This window comes from Neospora caninum, chromosome IX (assembly GCF_000208865.1).
Source record: "Neospora caninum Liverpool complete genome, chromosome IX".
In the NCBI taxonomy this organism is placed as follows: domain Eukaryota; phylum Apicomplexa; class Conoidasida; order Eucoccidiorida; family Sarcocystidae; genus Neospora; species Neospora caninum.
In genome coordinates this window covers 978,790-1,001,778 of record NC_018390.1, presented here as the reverse complement: position 1 = coordinate 1,001,778, position 22,989 = coordinate 978,790, and the positions used below count along the sequence as shown (strand labels likewise).

Sequence of the window (22,989 nt, the reverse complement as noted above, 5' to 3'; positions counted from 1 at the left end):
ATGCAGGCTTCTTTTCGGGTTACGTTCTCTTGTCGAAAGGGGCGCCTAGCCCTCGCCACAGCGTCCAAACTTTTCGTGAACCGCGTGTGAAGTGAATATCTTCAGACAGCCGTTTCCCCCTGAGAAGCTTCCTATTTCACCTGCACGACACCAAGAAAGAGGACGACGGCATCCGCCCGCTGCGCAATAATGTCTGCGCTTAAAACCGGGCGCGGCGTTCGGCCAGCTCGCCTCCGGAGAAAGATCCAGCAAAACGCTGTACTACATAGGTGGGTTCTGTTTCTTGTGTGGTTTGTCCATCGCCTCAGGAACAGACGTCTTTTGGTCTCCACAGACAGAGAGACACGGACGCGGCGAGACATCCGCACACTCACGCCCAGCGTTCAGCGAGAGATTCCAACGCTTTGCTGTGCCGCTTTGCTGTGTGCGCGTGCATGCTTCTCTTTTGAAGACGAGCGATCCGAACGTCCGGTTTGAAAAGGGCCAAATTTTTCCACTCCAGGGGCGAGTCGAGCTTGCGGAACCTCTTCGGACCGCTTTCCTCTTCCGAGAAATTCCTCTTTTCCGTTCACTGGGGGATTCCCGAACACAGACAGCGGCGCTTTGTCTCGTTAAGCCGGAGTTTCTCCGTACGCTCCGCTTGGTCGCCGTCTTTGGGCGTCCAAGTCTCCCAGCGCTCCCCTTCCAAGGGGGCGTTCCGCGTTTGTTGGAACCGCCCGCACAAGATTCCTCAAAAACGGGACTTTTTTGCTTGACCACCGAGGACTGTTCGAGGCGTTCCGCTAACGCGAAACAAAAAATCGCCTTTGCGAGACAGCTGGGCACAAGGCCGTGTTCCGGTCATGAGGCTTTGTCGCAACGACTTGTTGCTCTCCGGTGGTTTTTCACAAGGGCAGCCGCGGCGTCATATTTCGCACAAAGTCGAGGGCGTTCCTGAGACCAGGCCGGCAGTCACGTATGCGCTTTCGCTCCCCGCTCGTTCTCGCGCAGGCGTGAGCGCCGTCTAGAAGGGAAACCCTCAAAGGCTCACGAAGTTTTTTTAGGTGTCTCGCGACGTCAGATCTCGCGGCAGGCTGCTTCCTCCATTTTCCAGAACAAAGTGGATCTTTGAAGGTACCTGTTTTATGCGTGGAGAAAAGTTTCCGGGAGCTTTCCGTGTCGTGCTCTAGAGAATCTGAACGGACGTGCGAAACGCCGGCGGGCGAACGTCATCTTGCTTTCCGGCTTCCTGTCCCGGTGTAGGTTCCGATCTTCGCCGGCCTTCCACCTCGGCCACAGGGGCTCGGGTGTACCTACAGCCCGGGTCGGCCCCGGCAGGATGCTTGCCTGGCTTTCCGTCCCCTCGAGTTCTTTACCGCTTGCCCCGCTCTCTGCGCCGAAGACGCGTCTGGCCGCGCTCTTCTTCTGCGAAAATCTTCCCAAACGTCTCTGCGTCCTCTCTTGGTTTTCCCTCTTGCCGCTTCGCTCTCCTGGTGTCTGAACTCGTACCCTTTTGCTGTGGCGTGTCGCTCCCATTCCTTGTCAGGGTTTCAAACCTTTCTGGCTCCACTGAAACCGCCGGCCTTCCCGCCGGTCCCTAGTGGCTGCTTTGCGCAGAGGTTTCCCCCTTTTCTCACCTGACTTCTTGCGAAACCGTCTGCGGCAATCTGGGAAAACGCGCGTCCAAAGATGCCCCGTCACGCGCCTCAGATCAACGGAGCCGGCTGCGCCTCGAGTCTGTGCACCTTCCGCCCAGGCACCTCGGCGTCACGGGGTCACGCGCTTTGCAGGTGGAAGAAACTCGACGCCCCCCTTCTCTTTCTTTGGTCCGTCCTCGTGGCCTTTCTCGCACCGCAGCTTGCTCCTCTTCCCTCGTGCACGTCTTTCCCTCGCGTCTCGGCCGCAAACGTCGAGTCGCATGCAAGCGCCGGCTCCGCCGACGTGAACTCCGCCGCTCTTCCCAGGCCTGCCGCCTCGCCCGTCGCTCCGTCTTCGTCCTCTGCGCTCGCGGGCCCCGACAGAGTCCAGGCGTTTCCCTTGAGGCGCCTCGCCTTTGGTTCATGCTTTAGCACCCACGAACAGCGGTCGTCGCTCTTGTCTCCGCTCCGCGCTTTGTTTATGTCCGAGACACAGAGAGTCGAGGCAGAAGAAGAGAAGAGACGGGAACTGAAACACTTTGAAAACGATGTTTGGATTCGCCTCCAAGAACAACATCCCGATGCCTGGATATGGATGGGCGACGCGGGATACTCACGTAGGTTCCCCGTTCTCCTTTTTCCTCGTGCCTTTTGTGCCTCATCCCGTTTGGTCTCGGAGCATTTCCTGTCTCGCCTCGGGGGCTTCGCCTCGCCTTTTCGAGTCTCGGTGTCGCTCGCTGGATCTCTCTCTCGCCCCGACTCTTCTGCTCTCCACTTTCTGCACGCCCGGCCTTTCCTTTTGCTTGCGCTCAGGGTCGCACGATGTCGCCGCCGTCCGTCTTGCGCTGGAGCAAGTGAAGCGTGTGTCTCCGTATCGCGACTTTCGTCGCTCCCTCCAATTCCTCGACGGCACGTGGGATGACCACGACTACGGTCAGTGACTCCGCGGGGTTCGGAAACAGCTGAGGGGACACAGGCGCGGGTTTTGGTTCTCTCTGTAGACGTGCCTTCGCCGGCAGACGCCCGCGCCGCCTTGCATCCACAAGCGTCCCCACACGAGGCACAGCTAAAACCGGAAAGTTTTGCGTCGGCAAGGCGTCTCAGATGCACCAGTCTCTCGCGCCTTTTAGATCCATCTCGCCATCTGTGGAACACGTAGTTTCGGGGCGGAGAACGCGAAGACGGCGAGCTTACACCCTTCTCTTCACTGTCTTCTTCGGACCCGTTTTTGAATGATGGCGTCCGGGGCTCCCAGCTCTGCATTTCCTCCGTTCTCTTCTGGGTTCACAGGTATGAACGACGGCGGGAAATACCAGAAAGATCGCGAGCGGCTGCGCCAGGCCTTTCTCGACTTCCTCGATGTCCCGGAAAACTCGCGGCGGCGCCAAGGCCGTCGTGGGGTCTACTCGTCCCACGTTTTCGGAATTCCTGAGGCGCGTGACTCAGACCGGGAGGGCGACACGTGGAAAAGAGAGAAGCCGAAAGTACCAGGCGAAAGGAGAGGGAAAATACTCACAGAAGGCGAGGACGCGGCAGAGCGTGAGCGCGAGAGTGGCCACGAAGGCGCCGCGAACGGAGAGAGGCGAGAGGCAGAGAAGACGGGAGAGCCGAACCAGATCGAAACAAATGACCGTTTCTACCCAGGCACCGAGGTGAAGTTGATTCTTCTCGACACAAGGCATGAACGCGACGATCATTTCATCCCCAGCGCAGGTCAGGACGAAGTGAGGGGAGAACGGCTTGTGACGGGGGGGAAGAGACTCCTCCGACTCGCGCTCGTGAAACAAGAGAGAGGGAGAGACAGTGCCCCAAGTGGGCTGCACAACCTGCAGAAGGCGGACCTGTTTGTGTGTCTCGCGTGTGGCTAGAGGGACAGCACATATCCTTCAGTTTCCCCTTTTGGACAGCGATCCCAAACGCGAGGACTGCATCTCAGGAGGCGTGCGGTTGCCGCTGACGCGCCGCGCACTAGGGAAGAGAACAGGCCTCGTCCTCGGTGTCGAAAACGTTCCAGGAGCTGAACTAGAATCACCGCACCAAGCTCCAGTGACGGGAAAGGTGCGGGAGCAGCGGCGTCTCCCTAGCGGCGACTGCGGGACGGAGGGGATTATCGTGCGCTCTGTTCCTTTCCTTCGTGCGGGTGCCTCGCTGCAGGCATGGTCGCAAACTCCAGCTGGTTTTCCTTGATTGCAGCATCCACGCGGATGCTCTGCCATCTCTTTGCGTGAGGTTGGCTGCTCTCGGTGTTAACAGAGAAGCAAAGTGGTATCTTTCGGTCGAGCCGACACATCCTTCTTCCACGCTTCTGCCGTCGGTGTGTTCCTTCTCGGCTTTGTCATCTCTAGTCTTCGTTCTCTCTCGTCTATGCCTGCTTTCTCTCTCTAGGTCTTCTTTCTCTCTTCGATGCCTGCTTTCTCTCTCTAGGTCTTCTTTCGCTCTTCTAGGTCTTCTTTCTCCCCTCTTTGTATTTTCGTTTTCGTCCCAGTGTCTTTCTGTTTCCGCTGCCTGCGCAGACTGGGAGGAAACTACGAGGGCGACCTGCTCGGCGAGGAGCAGTGGCGGTGGCTTGAGAGTCAGTTGACGAACTCGACAGCGTCTGTGCATCTCGTCGTGTCTTCCATTCAAGTAAGGAACGAAGCGAGAGCGCCGGCATGGGATCAAGCGTTGAGTTGCGTGGACGTCCGAGCGCTGGCTGGCGGTTTCCTTCTCAGGTCTCGACCTCGCTCCCGATTGTTGAGAGCTGGGGACACTTCCCGCGCGCGCGGCAGAGACTGATCAACCTCCTCGAACGCACCAAACCGGCAGGACTGGTCTTCCTTTCCGGCGACGTTCACTTTGGAGAAATCTCTGGAGACGAAGTAAGGGCGAAGGAGCATCCATCGGAAAAAGCGCGTGCAAAAAGTCAACGGTGCACTCGGACATACAGATGTACATATATTTGAAGTTTTACACGTGTGTATCTGTATTTACGAACGCGCAAGTATTACACACATATTTGATGTATCGACGTGTTTTCAACTGTATTTAGAGGCACAGCGCTACACACATCCTTCTCTAGACATGCTCCATGGCTCGGCAGTTTTGTATCCACGTGCTACGGGAAAATCGACATGTAAATATATATATATATCTACGTGTTTATATATAGTTCTTTATAATTCACGTACATTTGTGTATATAGTTGCACGAGGAGGCGCAGTCGCCCAGCTGAGCTGCGTGGCGTCGGCCTTATTAAACGGATGCGCGTCCTTCGTTTCCGCATGCGTCCACACGTGTGGATGTCTTCTGGGGGCGAGCAGAAAACGGTTCAGCGGTTCGGCGGTCTAGCCAGTGTTTTGAGTTCTGGCGTGTTGGCAGCCACGAGGAAGAGAGAAAGAGGTTTGAGGCTCCACAGGCGCCGAGCGAGAGCGTGGCGGCGATCCAGGTGGGAAGGCCGCGTTAGCGGGTCCTGCGTCGCTCCAATATGTGGGGGGGAGAGACGTTTCTGTTGTCATTTCGCGCAGAGGAATATCCTGGAAATCACGAGCAGCGGCATGACGCACACCGCGGGGGACTCTTTTCTGAAGCGCCTGCTGGTGGAAAAGGTCATCCTGCCGTTCTACAACGCGCACCGGAGACAGCCGCGCGACGTGTACGTACACCGGAACTTTGGGCTCCTCGACTTCCGCTACTTGAACGCGAAAAAGGAGGAAATCAGGACGCCTGCCGATGCTGCGCGTCTCGGGCCGGGTAAGGCTGTTCGTCGTCGCAAAAGGAGAGAAGCTCGCAGGCCAAACGTCGAGACGCAGACGGTCTGCGGTGTCGCGCTCCGGAGAGGCGAAAAAACATGGAGTGACAAGTCGGTCGCCACTGAGGAAAGGGAACCAAATGAACAACGCGGATTAAAATAACAAAGCTAGTCAGGGTGCTCTGGGATCCTTGTTGGCGTAACGTCGTTGTGTACGCCTGTGTCGCCAGAGTCCACAAACACATAAAGTGCATAAACGCCCACCTCCGCGAGGCAAAGATGCTCTTGCAAGGTCGGTGCGAGTCCGCGGCTCTGAAGGCGGCTGATCGACCAGCCGGCTGTCGCCGTAGCGCTACACGTCTCCACATTTCTAAAAGCTGTATAGAGCCTCCATGCGTGTGCACGTACCTGCACACAGCTGATACAAGATACTTCTATATACATATATTTGTAGGTTTTATATTTTTATGTTCGTATGCGAACAAACGCACATGTGCATATCCATGGGCAGACAACGTGTACGTGTGGTGTATGTACACGCGCAGAACTACTTCTGTATGCTTGTGCCGAGAGAACGGCGTATGGTCTCTCGCGTTTTCGATGAGCGGAGGCAGAGAAAGCACATGCGTGTGCGCATGAAAATGAGTCATTTTGAGAAGGACGCGCTTCTCTGAACCTGGAGAGGCGGCTTTGCCGTCTGCTGGACCACGATTTGCTTCAATAGCCTTGGCGTTCGCTTGCGCGTGGTCTCGTTCGCGACGTTTCGGGTCCGTCATCTTCGTGTTCGTTTCCGGACCAGAGTTTTGCGTCCATGCCTTTGTTTTGCCGCCGACGCGCTTTTCGCAGTCTTATGTGCTTTCCACTCCCCGCTCCCGTAGCTGTGCTCCTCTGTGTTCTGCCTTTTTCGTTTTCCTCCACCGGGTCTCCACCGCGCTTCGCGATTCTCGACGTGGTTCCGCTTCGTGTTCGCAGTGGCGTTCGTCGACCTTGACATGAAGATCGCAGACGCGCGCACTGGAGCCGTGGCTCTCTCTGCCAAGCAGACGTTCCCGGCGGCTGCGTCTTTGGCCGAGGCGCCGCGCGGCAGAGACACCGGAGACACGCCTGCTTTCGTCTCGCAAAGCTTTTCGGAGTTCTCAGCGCACGTGCCCCACGTGGTGCCGCACCCCACCACGTGGATAGAGGCTCTTGTTTTGTGGTTTTTCTGGCCCATCGCGCTCTTGGTGTGTCCCGTGCTCCTCGGGTATTTCGTCCTCTCGCTGGCTGCTCGAACGCGCCCCGCGTTCTCAGCCCGAGGCGCGCCAGGGTCGCCTCAAAGTGCAGAGGCCGCAAGGAAGTCCGGCGGAGGCGCGGAGAAGCGGCGCAGCCGGAAACGGGCGGCCTGAGTTCTCCGGGGCGAGGGAAGCCGCGGGAAGGAAACGGCGACCAGAAACGCGAGAGGACTGGAGAGAGCAGAGCGGATGCGAGGCCAGAGATGAGGACGACGGACGACGGGGCGTCCGCCGAAAAGAGTGCGGTGTGCGGCAAAACAGCAGAAGGCGGATGCAGCGACAGCGAGGGCCGGAGAGGCGATCAGAAACTGGCGAGAAGGCGAGGAAGGCAGCCAGGCCGCCTCTGTTAAAAAACCTCTGTTTTCTCTTTGCGCAAGGGAGATATGTGAGAGCGAAGAGCACGAAGGGGGGCGGGGGGGACAACGGGTGGAGGAAAAAACGAGTTTAAAGTTCCAGACAGAGGGCGAGGACAGCCGCCGTGTCACCCGTGCATGCTTTGGAGGCTGCCGTTTTGCCAGCGCGGAGATTTTTTTTCAAAGAGACAATTCCCAGAAGTCCACGACGGGTCTCGCCCCTGGAGCGCGATCTGCCTCTGGTTGGTTCGGAAACTGTGCATCGTTTTCCCCTTGTTCTTTTTCGCCAGCCGGGAGCGTCTCTCGTCTCCACGTCGGAGCCGAAGGGCGTGACGGCAGATCTCTCCGTCCTTTGTCTGCCTCTAGGGCCCTCCTCCGTTTGCGATCGTGTCGCTCTAAACCCCGATGAGAGCGTCTCACTTCCGCAGCAAAAGGGCTTCTTAGAACATGGCCCAAATCTAATCCAGCGTTCCAACGCGTAGTTCGCGCTCCCCACCACCAAACGTGTAATCCTGGCGAGACACCCACTCCTAGTACGATGTCCTGACCTTACTAGCATCTTTGGTTTCTTCTCTCCCCGTTCATACGAGGGACAACAGAATCCCCAAAATGCACTCCGAACATAGCCCGTGTGGACGAATGGGGTAGGACGCTGAAACTTGCCGCGTCCAGTCTCCAGTCCGGCGAGATGTGGTTTGTGCGGCAGTCCCCAGTTTGGTGTCTCGCGTGACTGCTGGAGGGACAATCCCACAAGAAAAATCGAACCCGCCGCCCGTGCGCCTTCTGTGTGTCTTCCCGAAACAAGAAGGCCGTGAACGCCGGAAACCGTTCCCGGTCCTCTCCGCACTCTTTTTTCCACATAGGACACAGAGGGGAGGCTTTCGGAGCGTCGAGGAAAGCCGAGACGCGCTTTTCGCGCATTCACCTTCTCGGAACGTGAACGCCGTTGCATGTGTGTTGGGCGCTGGGCCGTTTGCTCCAGCGCCGGGGTTTCCGAGCGTGGCCAGAAAAACTCGCCTTTTGTGTCTCGAAGACCGAAAGAAAACCCATCGCCCGGAGCGGGCTGCGGCGACGCCTGGCAGATTCGGCCGGGGACAAAGCGTGGATGCAAAACAAAAGCGCGGTATCCGCAGCGCAGGCCGAGGGAACGCGGAAACGCTCCTGGTTTCGTTGTTCGCGTGTGCGCAGGGACAGCAAGGAACAAAGACAACTCGCCCGAACAGGAAGAGAAGCAGGCAGTCCAACATAAGGCGGGGGAACACCCTCGAGAAGGGATAAGAACCGCGAGTCGGAGGCCCAGACGTTTCACCTCGCGCACAGAGAGACAGAGAGGCTCGTGAGGCGAGTTGCGATCGGCGCACACAACCCCGTACAGAAGTCTAGGGCGAAGCAGAGACAGGAGAAGGAACGCCGGAAATCGCGAACTGCACGGAGACGACCAGCTCGTTCGTCACGACGTGAGAAAGGGAAGAAAGCCGATGGCGTTGCAACGCGCAAGAACGAGGCAGATCACGACAAACCTAGAGACACTTTCAAGACGAACCACGCGTTCCTTCTGCGAGGCTCCCAAGAGCCGACCCCTTCACCGAAAAGTGACGGAAAGAAGCAAAGGACGCAGTCTCACACGCGCGAAAGCCGCATTCCCTGTGCTCCCGACCGAACGCGCAGGCGCGCCCCGTCTTGCCAAAGAAGAGAAGCGAACAGATTCTTCGCTGACGGCCTGTGTCTCCTTTCCGCGAACACTGTCGAGGTTCAACACCGCATGCGTGACAGAAACACAGATCTTGCCACCGGCCTTTCCCCCAGTGTCTAGACACCCCAGGAATGTCACTGCCGCGCGAAACGCACCTGTCCGCGGGGCAGGTCGTTTCCGTTTCCACGCGGCAACGAAACCACTCAACAAAAAAGCCGCGTCTCGCCGTCCTTTCAGCGGCTTCGAGAACCTTGCGGCGGATCGAGGAAAGGTAAACGGAGAGAAAGTGCGCAGCCTGGACCCTCTCTCACACGCCAGCTGAGACAAGGCGATGCGTGCGCTCCATAGCTCGTCCTCGCCCAGCCAAGCGTGTGAACAGCAAGGAGACACGCGACACATCCACAGGGGAACGTTTCTCTCTTGCGCGCTCAGCTCCTGCCTTTGAGTCCTGGAAAACAGAAACCGCGACTTCATTCTGCGTCTTCGTCGGAGACTGTCGCGTGGCGTCTGCCTTTGCCTGCTCGTCCCTTTGTCTCGCGACGTGGCGCTTCTTTCTCTTCCTTCTCGTCCTCCACTTCTTTTCTTCGCCTGCCTCGGGCTGCGGGTCTGACCCTCCCTGCGCGCTCTTCCTCTCCACTGCTGCTGTCCTTCAAAGGCCACGCCGTCGCTGGATCTCCCTCGACGCACGCGGCTGTCTCGCCTGCCTCGGGGTTCAGAGCCCGAGAAGCTTCCACGTTCCCAGACGACGCGAGCGACAGCGGAAGGTACAGTTTCACAGGGGACGACGAGCGCAGCTGGGGAGACTCTGAAGGAGACACCTTGTCAACCGACGCGCTGAAAAAGACGAAGAATGGGACAGGTACATGCGCAATGACCCACCACCGGAAACACACTCTCTTCCTTTCCCTCTTCCCCTAGCTAGTCCTCCGCTCGCTCCCTCGCAGGTTCCCTCTCTCTGTCTCCTTGCTTCTCAGTTTCTCGTCTCTCCATGCCTGCATTCCCCCGAGGGGTCTGGTGCTCCCCTGTCTGCTTTCCAGGGCTTGTCTCTCCCCGTTCTCCCCTCTCTTTGCGACGGTCGCTGCCGCTCTGCCTGTCTTCAATCCGCAGGGATTCTCCTTTCTCTCTGTTTCGTCTCCTTCGCGTGCGCGCGTTTCGTGTCCCTTACCGCCGACTGCGTCTACTTCTCCGTCCACTTCCAGGTCGCGCCGCTTCGGCGCCTTCGTCAGCAGCTGCGGCGGAGGCCAGAGCCGAAGAGAAGTGAACCGACCGCCGCGAGGCACGTGGCGACGCTCCGTCCTGACGTTCGCCCTCGTCCGAAGACGACGCGCGCAGGCCTGGCACCAGACAGACGCCGGCGAAAACGGGGGGAAACACGTGTAGAAAAGAGGCACCAGCGACGCAAAAGAAACGAGAAACCACACGCCAACACACAGAGACAGCGCCTGACGAGAGACGAAAAAACAGCGCCTGACGAGAGACGAAAAAACAGAGGCTGACGAGGCCACGAGACAGCTCAGAGACAGAGCGGAAGACACCAGTACCATATGTACACACACACACACACGTGCATCGGTAAATGCGCTCGTATACTTTCTGATATATATATATATATATATATGTAGCGATATGTAGGTATATTATTGAGAGGGGCTGACCTCGAGAGAACCTTGAGTGTGGGCACCCTGGTTTCTGATGCACGGCTGGAGTTGCCTTTAGCACTCCGTTTTTCTCTCACGTTTCCCTTTTTCTGGATGTGTCGAGACATGGTGGAGCGACACCGGATACGCACCCAGATCCGCATTTTCACGTGCCTGCTGTTGTTTCACTCCCTATGTTGTGGCGATGTTTTTGTCCCACGGATTTACCTCGCTCAGGACTTTGACTTCCTGTCTTCTTCTCCCTTTTTTCCGCCTGGTTCTTCTCCCTTCTCGGCGTCCGCCTGCCTCTGCGCGGGCCTTCCTCAGGCGCTCCGACTTCTGCGGCGTCTGCCGCGCCTGCAGGAGCGCTCGTTACAACAGCGAGTGTTTCCGAGACGGGGAGAGACGCCGACTGAGGAAGCGGAGAACCCTGAGGAGCAAGACGGTCGAGAGGCGCACCGCTTTCAGAGCCGTCTTCGCGTTTACTTTCCTCGCCCTTTGGTTTCTTCAGGGGGCGGTAGCTTCCAGGCGGCGACGACGATCTCGCTCGGCTGCGAGCTTGCGAAGACGCGCACTCGCCGTCCTTTCCTGTCTCCGCCTTCTGCGCCGCGTCCTCCGTGGGGAAATCGACTTGGTTCTCTCCGTTCGAAGGCGTGTTCGCCTGCTCTTCGTCCACTCTTTGGGCGCTGCGTTCCTTCTTCGGCGAGGCCGACTCCATCGTCTCGTCTGCATGTGTCTCCTGCGTCTCCCCTGGAGTCGTCTCTGGAGTCTCTTGCTTTTTTCCTTCCGCTTTCCGCCTGCGCCCCCGTCCTCGCCTCCCTTCCCCCTCTTCCGTGGCCTCTGCGCTCGGCGGCGCGGCGTTCTCGAGCGTCTCGGAGGCGTCCCGCTCCTCACGCGGCGCCAGCAGCGGCGAAAGAAACTCCTCGTTCGCGTCTGCAAAGTCCACCTCGGAAGTCTCGCCGTCGCCTTCCTCGCGCTTCTCCTGTTTCAACCGCTCCTCCAGGTCCCGTTTCTCTCTCTCCACCTGCGTCAGGCGGCCGACCAACATGTGGACTTTCAGCTGTGCAGCCCGCGCGACGAGGCCTTCGCGCGCCTGTTCGCGCTTCGTCTCTTCCAGAGCCGACTCGTGCTGAGACAGACGCGCGCGTGCGTCTTCCAGCGACAGCCGCAGCGTCTCTTCCTGGGCCTGGTTCGCCTTCGCCGCAGCGTCTCTCTCTCGCTCGAGACTGCAAATCTCCGCCCGCATCACGTTCACCTTCAGCTGAAGATCGACGAGTACCGGTTGCTCCTCTGCGAAGCGCTTCTGCAACGCGTGCTGCTCCGCCTGCGACGCCTCCAGCGCACTCTCGGCCTCTCTGAGAAGCCGCCGAAGCGCCGCAATCATCTTCTCAAACTTCCCGCGCTCCTCCGCCATCGCCGCTCGCTGCTCCGTAACCGCGCGCTGGATCGCCTCCGCCTCACGCGCCTTCAATCCGGACACCTCCTCCGCCAGGGCACGCCTCTCCTCTTGGTCCTTCTTCTCCCTTTCCGCGCGCTCGGCCAACTCGCGCCGGTGCCGGGCTTCGCACGCCTCCCTCGCACCCTCCAGAGAAGTCTTGTTCGCCTCGTGCGCTGTCCGCTCCTCCTGCAACGCCTTCTCGGCCGCTTCCAGCTGCGCCTGCGTCGCTCCAAGAGTCTCTTGCAACCTGCACACTTCCTCCGCCCGCTCACTCAGACGCGCATTCGCTTCCGACAGGCTCTCTTGCAGATGCTGCTTCTCTAGCTGGTGCTGAGCGCGCTCTTCATCCATCGCCTCCTCCACCTCTCTCGCCTTCACCCTCTGCTCCTCAGCTGCCGCCTCCAACCGCCGCCGCGCTTCCTCACTCTCCCGCAAAGCCGCGAGTTCCCTCTCCACCTCCTCGTTCTTCTTCTCCAGTTCGTCGTTCTTCTTCTCCAGTTCGTCGTTCTTCTTCTCCAGTTCGTCGTTCTTCTTCTCCAGTTCGTCGTTCTTCTTCTCCAGTTCGTAGTTCTTCTTCGTCAGCTCGGCGCGCTCCGCAGCCCACGCCAGCGCTTCTCCCCGCGCCGTCTCCAAGAGCGAATCGAGTTCGGCTGCCTTCTCGGCACTCGCAATCGCCTGTGCCTCCTTCGCCTCCTCCAGCGTCTTCAGCTTCTCTTCCGCTGCCGCAAGACGCGCGGCGACGGCGGCCTGCGTCTGCGCTTCGTGGCGCCGTGCCTCGGCCCTCGCCCCTAGCTCCTCAGCGCGTCGCTCCGCGGCCTCGAGTTGCGCCTTCGTCTTCGCCAACTCTTCCAAGGCGCGCCTCTCTGTCTCCTCGTTCTCGCGCGTGCGCTCTTGCGCCTCTCTCGCCTTCCCGGCCTGCTGGGTTTCAGCCTTCTCCGCGTCCTCCTGACTGTCCAAGAGAGACCGGAGAGAGGCAAGCTGCGTCTTCATCTGCGCTGCGTAAGTCGCCATCGCCGAGTCCAACGCCTCGACGCGTTGTTGTCTCTCGACGCTCGTCAAACCGACAGAGCCTTCCAGTGTCAGCGGAGACCACGGAAACGCAGCGCCGGGACTCTTCGCCTCCCGCGGCGCCCCGCTGCCTTCCCGATACGCCAAAAGCTCAGACACCTAAAAGCAGACAACGAAACCGGATGTAGACATATTTATATATTTATATTTATATATTTACATATACATACCGCTTCACGCCTAGGTGTAGACACGCAAATGCGCATATGCAGATATGTCTTTGTCTATCTGTCGGCATCGTGACGAGGCGAGTCAACGGAGCGAGGAGTTGCCTCGAACAAGACATGCACATGAGTCCCGTAGGTTCGCCTCGGAAACGAGAACCAGCCGTCAGTCCGTGCCGTTGCGAATGCCGCGCGTGCTTGCCAGTTTCGTGGAGAGCAAACTACCTGTTGCTGCAGAGCCTGATTGGTGACGTGGACCTTCTCCAGTTGCAACATGTGTTCCGCGATTTCTTCTTCTCTTCGCCGCAACTCGCCCCGGAGGACGGCGAGCTCCGACTCCACTTTCTGCGCAAGGAGACACAAGAATGCAGGCTTCCAGGAGACAGTGCGAAGGCTCGAACCGCATGGAGAAACGACGCGAAGCCGCCCACACCACCGGACGGTCGCACAAACAAGAACGACGCAGTGTGAGACGCCACAAAACAAGCGCGTTCATCGACAGAGAACCCATCCCCGGAACACGCATTAAATCTCGTTTTCCCCCCAAATATATATACATATCTATATAGACGCATCGAGATGAATATGCGTGGCCACCGGAGTGTCGGGTGGTTGTCTGTTGTGCATGCGTCAATGAGAAGTGGATAGTCTTCTGCGTTACCGTTTGTTGCTCGGCGGCGGTGTTCGAGGCAGCGCGCAGCTGGTCCTGCAGACTAGCCACGTGGGAAGCGAGAGCGTTTTTCTCCTCCTCCTCTTGACGCTCGATTTCCCTCCGTCGCTCCTCGAGCTCCATGCGTCGCTCTTGCGCGGTCAGTTGCGCCTCGAGTTCTTGAACGCGGTGTCGACTCGTTTCTTCCTTCTCCAACGAAAGCTGAGAAAACCAAAGATCTCTGACAAGTGCGGAGTGCTGTGCCGAGGGAGCGTTCGCGACGCCCAGAAGACTGCAGACGATCCGCTCACCACCCGCGCTCCTCGTTCCGATTCAGCCAAGACACGCGACATACATCAATTCTAGCACATGCACGGAAATAGGAAAAATCAATCTCTACAGATATACATCGAGAGCCCATGCAAGAATACTTGTAGAGGGTTACAAAGATACATATATATATATATGTATATTTATATATATGTATATATACGTACAACTCTATCTAAATAGACACACAAACACTTGTACGTATGTCGTGCATACATCCCTATCTGCTTACCCCTATATATATATATATATATGCATGAGTTCACATAGATACAGGAATTTGATGGGAGACCCAACGTAACTTTGAGACGTTTTCCACGTGCGTGTAGGCTGCCGATGTTTGTTTCCCGCCTCTTTCTGATTGCGTTTCGGTTCTTCCCTCCCCTGATGCCTCGAACCGCTCGCGGGTTGCGTCCGGGCCATTTGCGCATGCCGGGAGGTTCCCCGTTCTCGCGCGCGTGCGTTCTTCGTCGCCGGTTTCCTTCTCACCTTGAGCGCGGCGACGAGAGCCTCAGTCTGGGAAGCAGTCCTCTCCCACTGCGTTGCTGCGTATCTGACCATTTCCCCAGCAGCCCTGAGAGTTGCATGCGCTTTCTCGGCGTCAGCCTCCCCTCGCTCCGTTCGCTCCGCCCGGGGGATGTTTCGGCCACTCCCTGTGGAGGCGGCATCTGCGGGCGAGTCGTGGAGAGAGAAGACGCCGTTTGAAGCGACGGGTTCATGCGCAGAGGCGGCTAGCGCTGGAGTCCGGCGGAATGCGGGGACTTGTGGGAAATGCGAAAGCGGCGAAGAGTAGAGAACAGCCTCGCCGCGCAGCTGAGGGGGTGCCGCCCAGTCGCCCCGCGATCGGGGCTGCGGCAGGGGGGGCTGCGGCAGTGAGGGCTGCGCCATGTGGAGAGTGGTTCAGGGCGTCCGCGAGGGAGAAAACTACCGGAGCAAGAACCCGCGAGCGGACGAAGCCGTCGACACGCCGGCCGAGGGAAAGCGCAGATCGAAACGGGAGACGGAGACGACTTGACGCATGGACACCGTCGCGCAGCGCCAGTCCTCAGAGAGACATTCTCAAGACAAAACTTCTGCTCGTCCGGGGTCTGCAGGGGGAGGTCGCTGCGGCCGTTAGCAGCTAGAGGAGAGCGAGAATTCCAACGTTTTCGGGTGAGAGGAGCGCCCGGCGGACAGGGAGAAAAGCATCGGGGGAAAAGAAAGGGGAAAACTCAGACAGGGACACACTTCGTCGCGGCGGCCAGGAAAGGAACGGGACTGCGCGCTCCCAGGCGGCACATATGCACACACAGGACCTACAGAGAAGGCTAAGTCGGTTTTGGCAGGCAACAAATTCGCCTTGTGGAGAAGGCGCGCGCGATTCACTTGCGCGCGAAGGAGACGGTGCGGACGGCTCTGGAACGGAACTGGGTGTATCGGAAAAACGCACGGAAAAATTCTGGATACTCGCCGAAACCGGAGCTTTCTCCCGAAGGAGGGGGGGGGGGCCTGTACAGGCGGAAACGGTCGAAATCTTGGCGGCAGAGAACCAGTGGACGCCCGAGTTCTTTCAGTGCCGTTGCGTGGAAAAGGCTCTACTTCGCGGGGGGAAAGCTGGGTAGACGCAAGGACGAAGAACGGGAGGGCTTTCCGCCGCGAGAACGAGAACTTTGCGGCAAGGTGACCATCGTGGACCAGTCCCAAATCCACACGAGCCCCGGAGAAAAAAAGACCACGAAAAACGGCGAGCCTCCGTGAAGCAAGGAAAGGTTCTTTCGGAGGAAAAACAAGAGAGGAACTTTCAGAGACAAAGGCCCAGACGCGGTTTCTGGCCACGGCAGCCCAGACGCCGACCTCTCCATCTGCATGCATGCTTGCTTTTCTGTCCCTTATACGGAACCGGGGCACCGACGGCACACTTTTCCCCGATCCACAATCCGATTCTTTTCTGAGAAGCGCAAAAGCACAGAGACAAAACGCGGCGGAAAAACTCTTTCGGACGCCTACACACTCCGACCCTCGCTCTGTAACAGTGGAGGTAGCGAAGTCCTTTCGTAGCTCTTTTTTCGACAGGAAAATCTACCGGAACGTTTTAGACGCAAGCGCGAGTCCACGACTCGTCGAGACCACATCGTTTCCGCGGCGAGAGGGGGAAGACGTGCTTTGTCTTTCTTCCAGAGTTGTGTCGGGTGAACGCGAGAGTAGAGTTTTATGTCTCGTGCCAAGACGCGAACGGGGAACGCGACTCCGCAGCCGGCGGAGTCGCAAGTGACAAACCGTCAGTCTGACCACCCTAAGGACTTCCTCTGGCCCCCAGTCTGAACTTTCTTGCCTCGAATCCAGTTGGAAATGTCTGAGCCTCTCCGAGCTGTCTCACGTGCATTCAGAGGTTTGCTGGTCCCGTGGAAGTTGAGTGTATGTATATTTTTCGACAAGGCGGGGGCGTGGCAGCAGCCGCTCTCGCGAGTTCCAAAAATCCGAAAAGCGCAGACCTTTAGATGCCAGAAAACACAACAGCGTTCTCGCCCAGATACACACTTCCCAGGGCGGAACATCAGAAAAAAAGAGCGGCAGTCGCTCGGCACGCACACTTTTCCACACACTCTTTTTATACAGAGTGAAGCCGTACGTGGTTCCTCCCAGCGATCCGAGTCACGATAGCCAGGAGGGGTTCTTCATACCCTCCGACCTTCTCGATCCCTTAAATTCCTCCAATAACCGGCACGGGATCTGCGCCGAAAGAGCTAAAGGTGCCCTTTGCACTCGTGACGATCTGGTCCCAGGGATTGTTACGACGCGCGAAACCGCCTTTCACGCAAACAGCTGCTGTCGCTGAGTGCTCGAGTTGGACTTCCGTTCGCCACGAAAAGGTCCAATGGGACCCGCCAAACAGGGCAGACGAGTCGCGTACAGACGTCCCGCCTGATTTTCACTTTTCTCACAGACAGGCTCCCGCCTCGACCGCGCGTCTTTGTGCGCCGAACACGCAACTGGAGCAAACGCTTCAGCCTCTGTCGACGTGCAAGCATAGATCAGCATCTGAACCTAAGAAAGAGGGTACGCAAAGACGGAAAGATCCTGCGGCGGATGCGTGCGGATGCTAACACTGTTCGCGTATCGGACTGTGCCTGATGCGCCCGACGTCGCATCACCCACCACTGTGACGTGCGTGTGCACCAACCGCTGGAGCTGAGGAAAGACAATTCGCATTTGCGGTGTCGTTCACCTTTCAAGACGAACATCTCCACAAGGGTCGGCTTTCCATCAAGCGCAGAAGGGCTGTGTGTCGCTAGGAGAAGAGACGAGACTAGACCGCATCCAGGTTGAAATCCAACACTTTTCGTTTTCAGCGTGACAAATTGGAGTGTGTGTGTGTGTGTGCTTGCGACAAAACAGGTTCAAGTACAAAGCCTCCAACTTTAGGTTCTTTTGCACACGGAAGGACATGAACAAAAAGCTACGTTTTCATCCGGCCTCGACGCGTGTGTATCGTCCGGCCTCGTCCACCGTTTCGCTTCTGCTTTCGGTTTGTCGGCGGGGGATTCCCCCCCTTCTTCGTGTCGTGCACGTGCATGTCCTGTGTGTTCCACTCTTGTCTTTTTCTTCGAGTTTCTCCTTCCTCGACGCGCGCGCAAATCCAAGTCAAAACATCGCCTTTCGCGTGACCTCGATCAGCTGCGTTTGAATCCTCCACTTGGCCCTTGCGCGACAGCCGTTTGCCACGTCGTCCTTTTTCTTTCTCTTCCCGTCGTTCTTCTATCGGTTTCCGAAAACGTAGACTCCTCAGGCGCCTCGCTTCCCCGCTCAGAGGTTATCACGCACTGCGGCCGCAGACCACGCGCCTTTCTTTCGCTCCTGCATCCCCACTTCCGGCGCGTGTGTCGGTCTCAGTCTTGTCTTTTCCTGCTCACAGCTCTTCCTGCTGGTCTCGCTCTCTCTCGACAATCTCCCCCGCCCCACGCTGGGTTCGGCCTTTCTGTGGACCGTCGGTTTCTTCTTCCGTGCCTCCGCTCCCTCTCCGCTTCTGCATCTTCTCGCACGCCTCGAGCCGCGGCGAGCAGCCGTCTTTACGAGAACAGCACAAGGCACACGAAACGGGCCACAGCTGCATCTAGGACGTGTCGGGTTGAGGAAGCGTGGGCCAGCGGAAGTCGGGGTTGGGGATAAACTCGTCTTCGATGAAGACGAAGGAGATGAGATGCAGCTTCATCCACCTGCGTATCGCGTGTGGATTGTCGTTCTTTGTTATAAAGTCGCGATACAGGTCGTTTGTGACGATGCATCCGTCGTGCTTCATGGCGTACTGAAAGCAGACAGGAAACGAGAGAAACCAAAACGCTTCCATTGTGCACAAAAAAACGCCACAGCGTGTGCTCCTACACATGCGTGTACACCCGATTCACACAAGGCCTTTCTCCCCTTCCCGCTGCCGTCTTGCGGTTCCCCTTTTTCCCCATGTCTCCTCTCCTCTTTTCTCTTCCTCTTGTCTTTTGTCCCCGTCAGGTACGAGACGCTGCGCATCGTTTGTCTCTGTCCTTCGTCGCCTGAAACACCTTTCCGGCTCCTCTCTGCCGGCTCGCCCCGTTCTCCGCCTGCGAGTATCGCTGTCAGTCGTTTCCTTCCCTTTCGGGTCTAAGTTCGTGCACGTCCCCGCCCCACACTCTGGAAATGCGTCGTCCCTTTCCGCGCCTTCAAATCCACTGGCTGCGCCGCCCGTTCCACGTGGGAAGTCGTCGCCCGCTCGGTAGGACACCCGTGGCCTCGACACCAGAAGGCATGCGCCTCCTCTCCAGAGCGAAGTTCCTTGGGCTTCAGCTTCCCGTGTACTCGCTTCGCTTCTTTCTGCCCGTTTTCCGTTTCTCGCCTCCCACATTTCTCCCCCTTATGACCCACGCGCGCAACGCAGCAGTCGGACATCTGCGGCGTACTCCTTCTCGCTCTCACTCTGTCTCTCTTGCTTTCTCCCTTTTCGTTTCCCGGCCACTCTGGCGCCTCGCGCTTTCTCTTGGCTTCCTACCATGATCGCGTAGGAATCGTCGTAGTCTTGGGAAGGCGTGTTGACGACGAGGCCTGCGCGCATGAGCTCGTGGAGAGCATCCAGGGAGTCTGGAATTCGCGTCGCCAACTGCTCCTTGACGGGGAAAGCCATCTTCTGCATGCGTTTCGCCTCGCCCACGCTTGTGTAGCTGAGGACGTAGTCCGGGAGAAAGACCCGCACGGTGTACCCCCGCGTCGTGTAGTGTTCGACAGCCTGTTGAATGCCTTTCGTGGAAAACGCCTTGGTGAGCCCCGCCGTCCTTCCGCCGCCGTGGCGCATCGCCACGTTGCTGCCGTCGATGACGATCAACTTGCCTACGCCTTCTGTGGGTGAAGCCTGGAAAGGCGAAAACACGTTCGGCGTCTTCTCCTTCTCGCGCCTGCGATCGCCAGAGACAGGCTTCGCCTCTCGCGGCTCTCGCGGCTGACTGCCGTCCTGTCTGCTGATCCCGCACCCGGCAGACGGAGACGCCGACGGCCCGCCTTCTGGATCACTTCCCTCGTCGCGTGGTCCTTTCTCTCTCTCTTCTTCGCCCGAGTCTCCCTCGCCTGGCGCAACTGCCTCTTCCACCTCCCTGGGAAACGGGAGCGCCCGCGAGGACGAACCGCGCCGACCTCGAAACCGCCTCGGCCATCGTTTGTCTTCGCGTGGATCGGCACCCCCGGCCGCACTCAATCCGTCCTCAGCGACCGCCTGCGCCTGCGCAGACACAAAGGGACGCGAACCGCCTGCATTTCCACCGCCTCCCACAGGACACGCCTCGCGCTTCTCCTGGCCTTCGTCCCGCCCGTCGCCAGTCCGCGCAGCGAGCGGCAGGACGAGAGACCGGAGTGGGAGGACGCCTGCCGGACGCCGCGACGCGCCGCCCGGCGACGCAGGCGGCGCAGACTGGTCTCGCGAGAGACACGTTGTCTCCGACTCCCGCGGCGGAGACAGGAGGCCTCGCGCCAATGCGGCCTCGTCTGCCTGCCGCTTCAGCTCGTAGTCGATCAGACGGCGCGAGAAAGCCGAGATGGACGGCTGAGCGCTCAAGAGCGCAGAGGCGCCCGGCGAAGTCGCCGACGCGGGGTGCGAATCCGAGGAGGGCGCAGACGCTGCTTCCTCATCGGCCTGCGTCTCTTCAGAGACTTCCGGTTTGGCCTTTGTCGCGGGACGTCTCCGGCGGCTTCGACGCCCAGCTAAGAAGTGCGGCAAAAACGGCTCTTCTTGCGGAGGCGCGTCGAACTCGGACACCCAGCCGCCAGGCGGAAACCCGGCCTCCTTTGCTTCCTCCTCGCCACGCTGGGACGCCCCGTCGGTCTCCCGGCTGCTTCGCCCTGCGCCCTCGAGCGCCTCCGTGCGCGGGTCTTGACGGGAAGAAACGTAGGGCGCGTCTCCTTCCGTCTCGTTCGCCTTCTCGGTCGCGTGCCGAGAAGCCGAGAACCGATTCGTCCTTTGGAGCCACGAGCGGTTGACTTGTGCGAGGAGATCCGCCGTTGTGATCCGACCGGCCGACTTGTCGCTTTCTTTCTCGCAAGGCGTCTCGACCTTTTTTTCTGCCTCTTGCCCCGTCTGCGCAGAGACGCCTGCGCTGGCTTTTCCTTCGGCCGTCACTGTGTCGTCCGCCCCGCGTTCCGCGTCCAGTTGCAGTGCGAGCCGCTCGCGGTGGTGGCGTTCGCGCTCGCGGCGCAGCTGCAGAAGAAACAGTTTCTCGCGGTGCTGCAGGGACACCTGATGGGCGTACTGGAACATGTCTTGGAACTCAGGTGTATCGACACACAGAGCCCACAGGCGCGCGCACCGAACCTGAAAGAAGGCGCTGCAGGCGGTCTCGACAGCGCAGGAAACAGCAGGAGACGGAAAGAGACGCGGAGGCTGGCGCGTCGACGCGGACCGCGAAGCGATGCCGCGCGGGCGGCCTGCCGTCGCGTCCAAGTCAAGCGCCTTTGTCGCACGAAGGCCCTCCGCTGCGACGCCGCCTTCCCCGGCAGCCTTCTCTGTACTCGCGCGCTCCCCCTTCTCAAACGCAGAAGAAAAAGAAGACGACGAGGAAGAAGAGGAAGCGGTCGTATGCAGAGAAACTGTCGGTGGAGGCTGCGAACCGTCGCATCTGGTCTCAGGCGGGATGAGCAAGATCGGCTTATCTAAAAGCACAAATTCCTCGCCGCTCCCATCACCGTCGTCCTCTCCGCACGAACGTCTTTCTTCCCTTCCTTCCTCAGCCTCCGTTTCTTCTCTTCTCTCGGTTCCGTCCTCACCACCCACGCGCTGTGCCTTCGTCGACCGTCCTCCTAGCCTCTGAGAAGAAGAGAAAGACAAAGAAGAGGAAGAAGACGAAGAAGAGGAGGAAGAAGAGGAGGGACGGGAGGAAGAGGAAGAAGAAGAGGAAGGAGAGGAAGAAGAGGAGTCGGACATGTAGGGCGTTTCAGGAGGGAAGCAGAGAGGGAAGTCTAGGAGGCCGAGCAGAAGGAAGTCCTCGGGGAGTTTGTGGCGAAGAAGACCTAGAAGCGAGCTTTCTCGCTGCGTCGCCTTTTCTTCGTCGAGGATCGGAGGAAAGAGCAACACAGCCGCAGTCGCCACTTGACGTCGGAGAGCGCTCACGCCAGCAAATGCATCCGAAAAAAACAAACCTGCAGAAAGGACAGCAACGCCGATGACAAACAGAACCGAAAAGACGAACTCTAAACGCGCACCTCGCCCAGAGAGGACCACCCAGCATAACGCCCATTTCCGCGCGACACATGTCCACGTAGGCGTCTGTCTCAAGAGCGATGTGAAATTTGTATCTACGAATCTAAATCTGTTTCTGACTATTTCTTTATCCATCACTTCACGTGGACAAAGCAGAGTGAGAAAGGGACGCGCAGTCAGCCGAGGGTCGGGAAGAGGGCAGCAGTCTGTCCACACGAAACGGAGAGACTCGGCAGAACGGCAGCCACCGGCTAGAGACTGTCCATACAGTCGAATGCATGAAGGAACACAAAACAGCGAAACGCCTGAACGACGAGACAATCGCTCGAGCAGCAAGTGTCCACCAACGCAGACAGAGATCAAACACACGCACGCGTTCGCGTCTATCGCTATATATATATATATATATATAAATGAACACATCAACATATAAGCAAGCAATTAGACAAGCAAATAAAACTATGAACGCAAATATACACATATATACACAAATATAAAGAAATACGAAACCCACGAAGAGGCCTTACGCGGATGGGCACGCAGAAAGAAGATGCAGATACAGATGGGAGCGAGAAGAGTAGACAGTTGGGAAGAGAGCTCCACGCCTTGTATGTGTTCTTCGGAAGCCCCGCTTGTGCTCCGATGCTGATCCTGAGACGATTGGGGAAACGCATCGCTCTCCGTCCATCCTCTCGCCGGCTGTTTTCGGTCCGCCGGTTTTGGTTCCGGCCCGCGGAGGCCTGGAGACACCGTGGGCAGGCTTTGTGGGTTCGCGGTTTCTCGCTTCTGCGCTTTAACTCTTCGAATTAAAGCGATCGCCTTGGTCGTGAGCGCGAGCGCAATGTCGCAGCAAAAATGGAGGGAAAGCCGCAGCCTCTCATCTCCCTCATCCTCTCCTGCGTTTCCCTCCGCTCCCTCGTCTTCTCCTTCTTCCTCTTCTGCTGGTGCTTCTCCCTTGCGTCCTGCGTCGTCATCGCTGTCCGTTTCTCTGTCAGCTGGTTCTTCGCTGGCCGCGCGCTGTTCACCTGTTTCGCGTCTCTGTCGGGAGTTTGGTTTCCGTCCTTGCCGTGTTGTCACCAGCTTCTCGACTGCCTCGTCTAGCCCATCGACGCGTCGGAGGGACGACGCAACGGCTGTGTACATTCGCACAGTCGCAGAAGTGTTCAGCACATCCTGGTCTCGCTTTTCTGGCGCACCTGTCTCTCGCGGCGCAGGGTCTCGTCTGTCTCCCCTCGTCGGTCGCGCCTCCCCGGCGGCGGCGTCTTCCTTCTCCCCGCCTGCCGCGACGGCGCCGGAGCGCCAACCTCCCCTCTTCGCCGCGAGCGCCTCTGCAACTTGCGCCTGCATGCGGAAACA

The 22,989-nt window shown here is 58.5% G+C and overlaps 3 protein-coding genes across 3 annotated transcripts in view; 1 reads left to right on the top strand and 2 right to left on the bottom strand.

Moving 5' to 3' along the window:
- Nucleotides 1–1,668: 1,668 nt before the first annotated feature.
- NCLIV_039680 (conserved hypothetical protein) lies at nt 1,669–6,728 on the top strand (the record flags this gene model as incomplete). The annotated part of the gene is made up of 7 exons (XM_003880877.1): nt 1,669–2,233; nt 2,430–2,549; nt 2,907–3,329; nt 4,102–4,241; nt 4,328–4,474; nt 5,120–5,345; nt 6,316–6,728. 7 exons carry the CDS (start codon nt 1,669–1,671, stop codon nt 6,726–6,728), a joined length of 2,034 nt encoding a protein of 677 aa, XP_003880926.1.
- A 2,402-nt stretch (nt 6,729–9,130) lies between these two features.
- Nucleotides 9,131–14,834, bottom strand: NCLIV_039670 (putative 200 kDa antigen p200; the record flags this gene model as incomplete). Its single annotated transcript, XM_003880876.1, has 6 exons — nt 9,131–9,494; nt 9,826–9,994; nt 10,526–12,902; nt 13,193–13,312; nt 13,629–13,838; nt 14,436–14,834. 6 exons carry the CDS (start codon nt 14,832–14,834, stop codon nt 9,131–9,133), a joined length of 3,639 nt encoding a protein of 1,212 aa, XP_003880925.1.
- A 3,202-nt stretch (nt 14,835–18,036) lies between these two features.
- The window catches only part of NCLIV_039660 (gf17338, related), a gene marked incomplete at both ends in the record, with an annotated part of 8,259 nt that continues 3,306 nt past the window's right edge, over nt 18,037–22,989 (bottom strand). Inside the window, 3 exons of the mRNA XM_003880875.1 lie at nt 18,037–18,228; nt 18,943–21,572; nt 22,161–22,989. The exon at nt 22,161–22,989 is cut by the window's right edge and continues 415 nt beyond it. Of these exons, the coding sequence (XP_003880924.1) occupies nt 18,037–18,228; nt 18,943–21,572; nt 22,161–22,989 (3,651 nt within the window). The remainder of the gene's footprint in view (nt 18,229–18,942; nt 21,573–22,160) is intronic.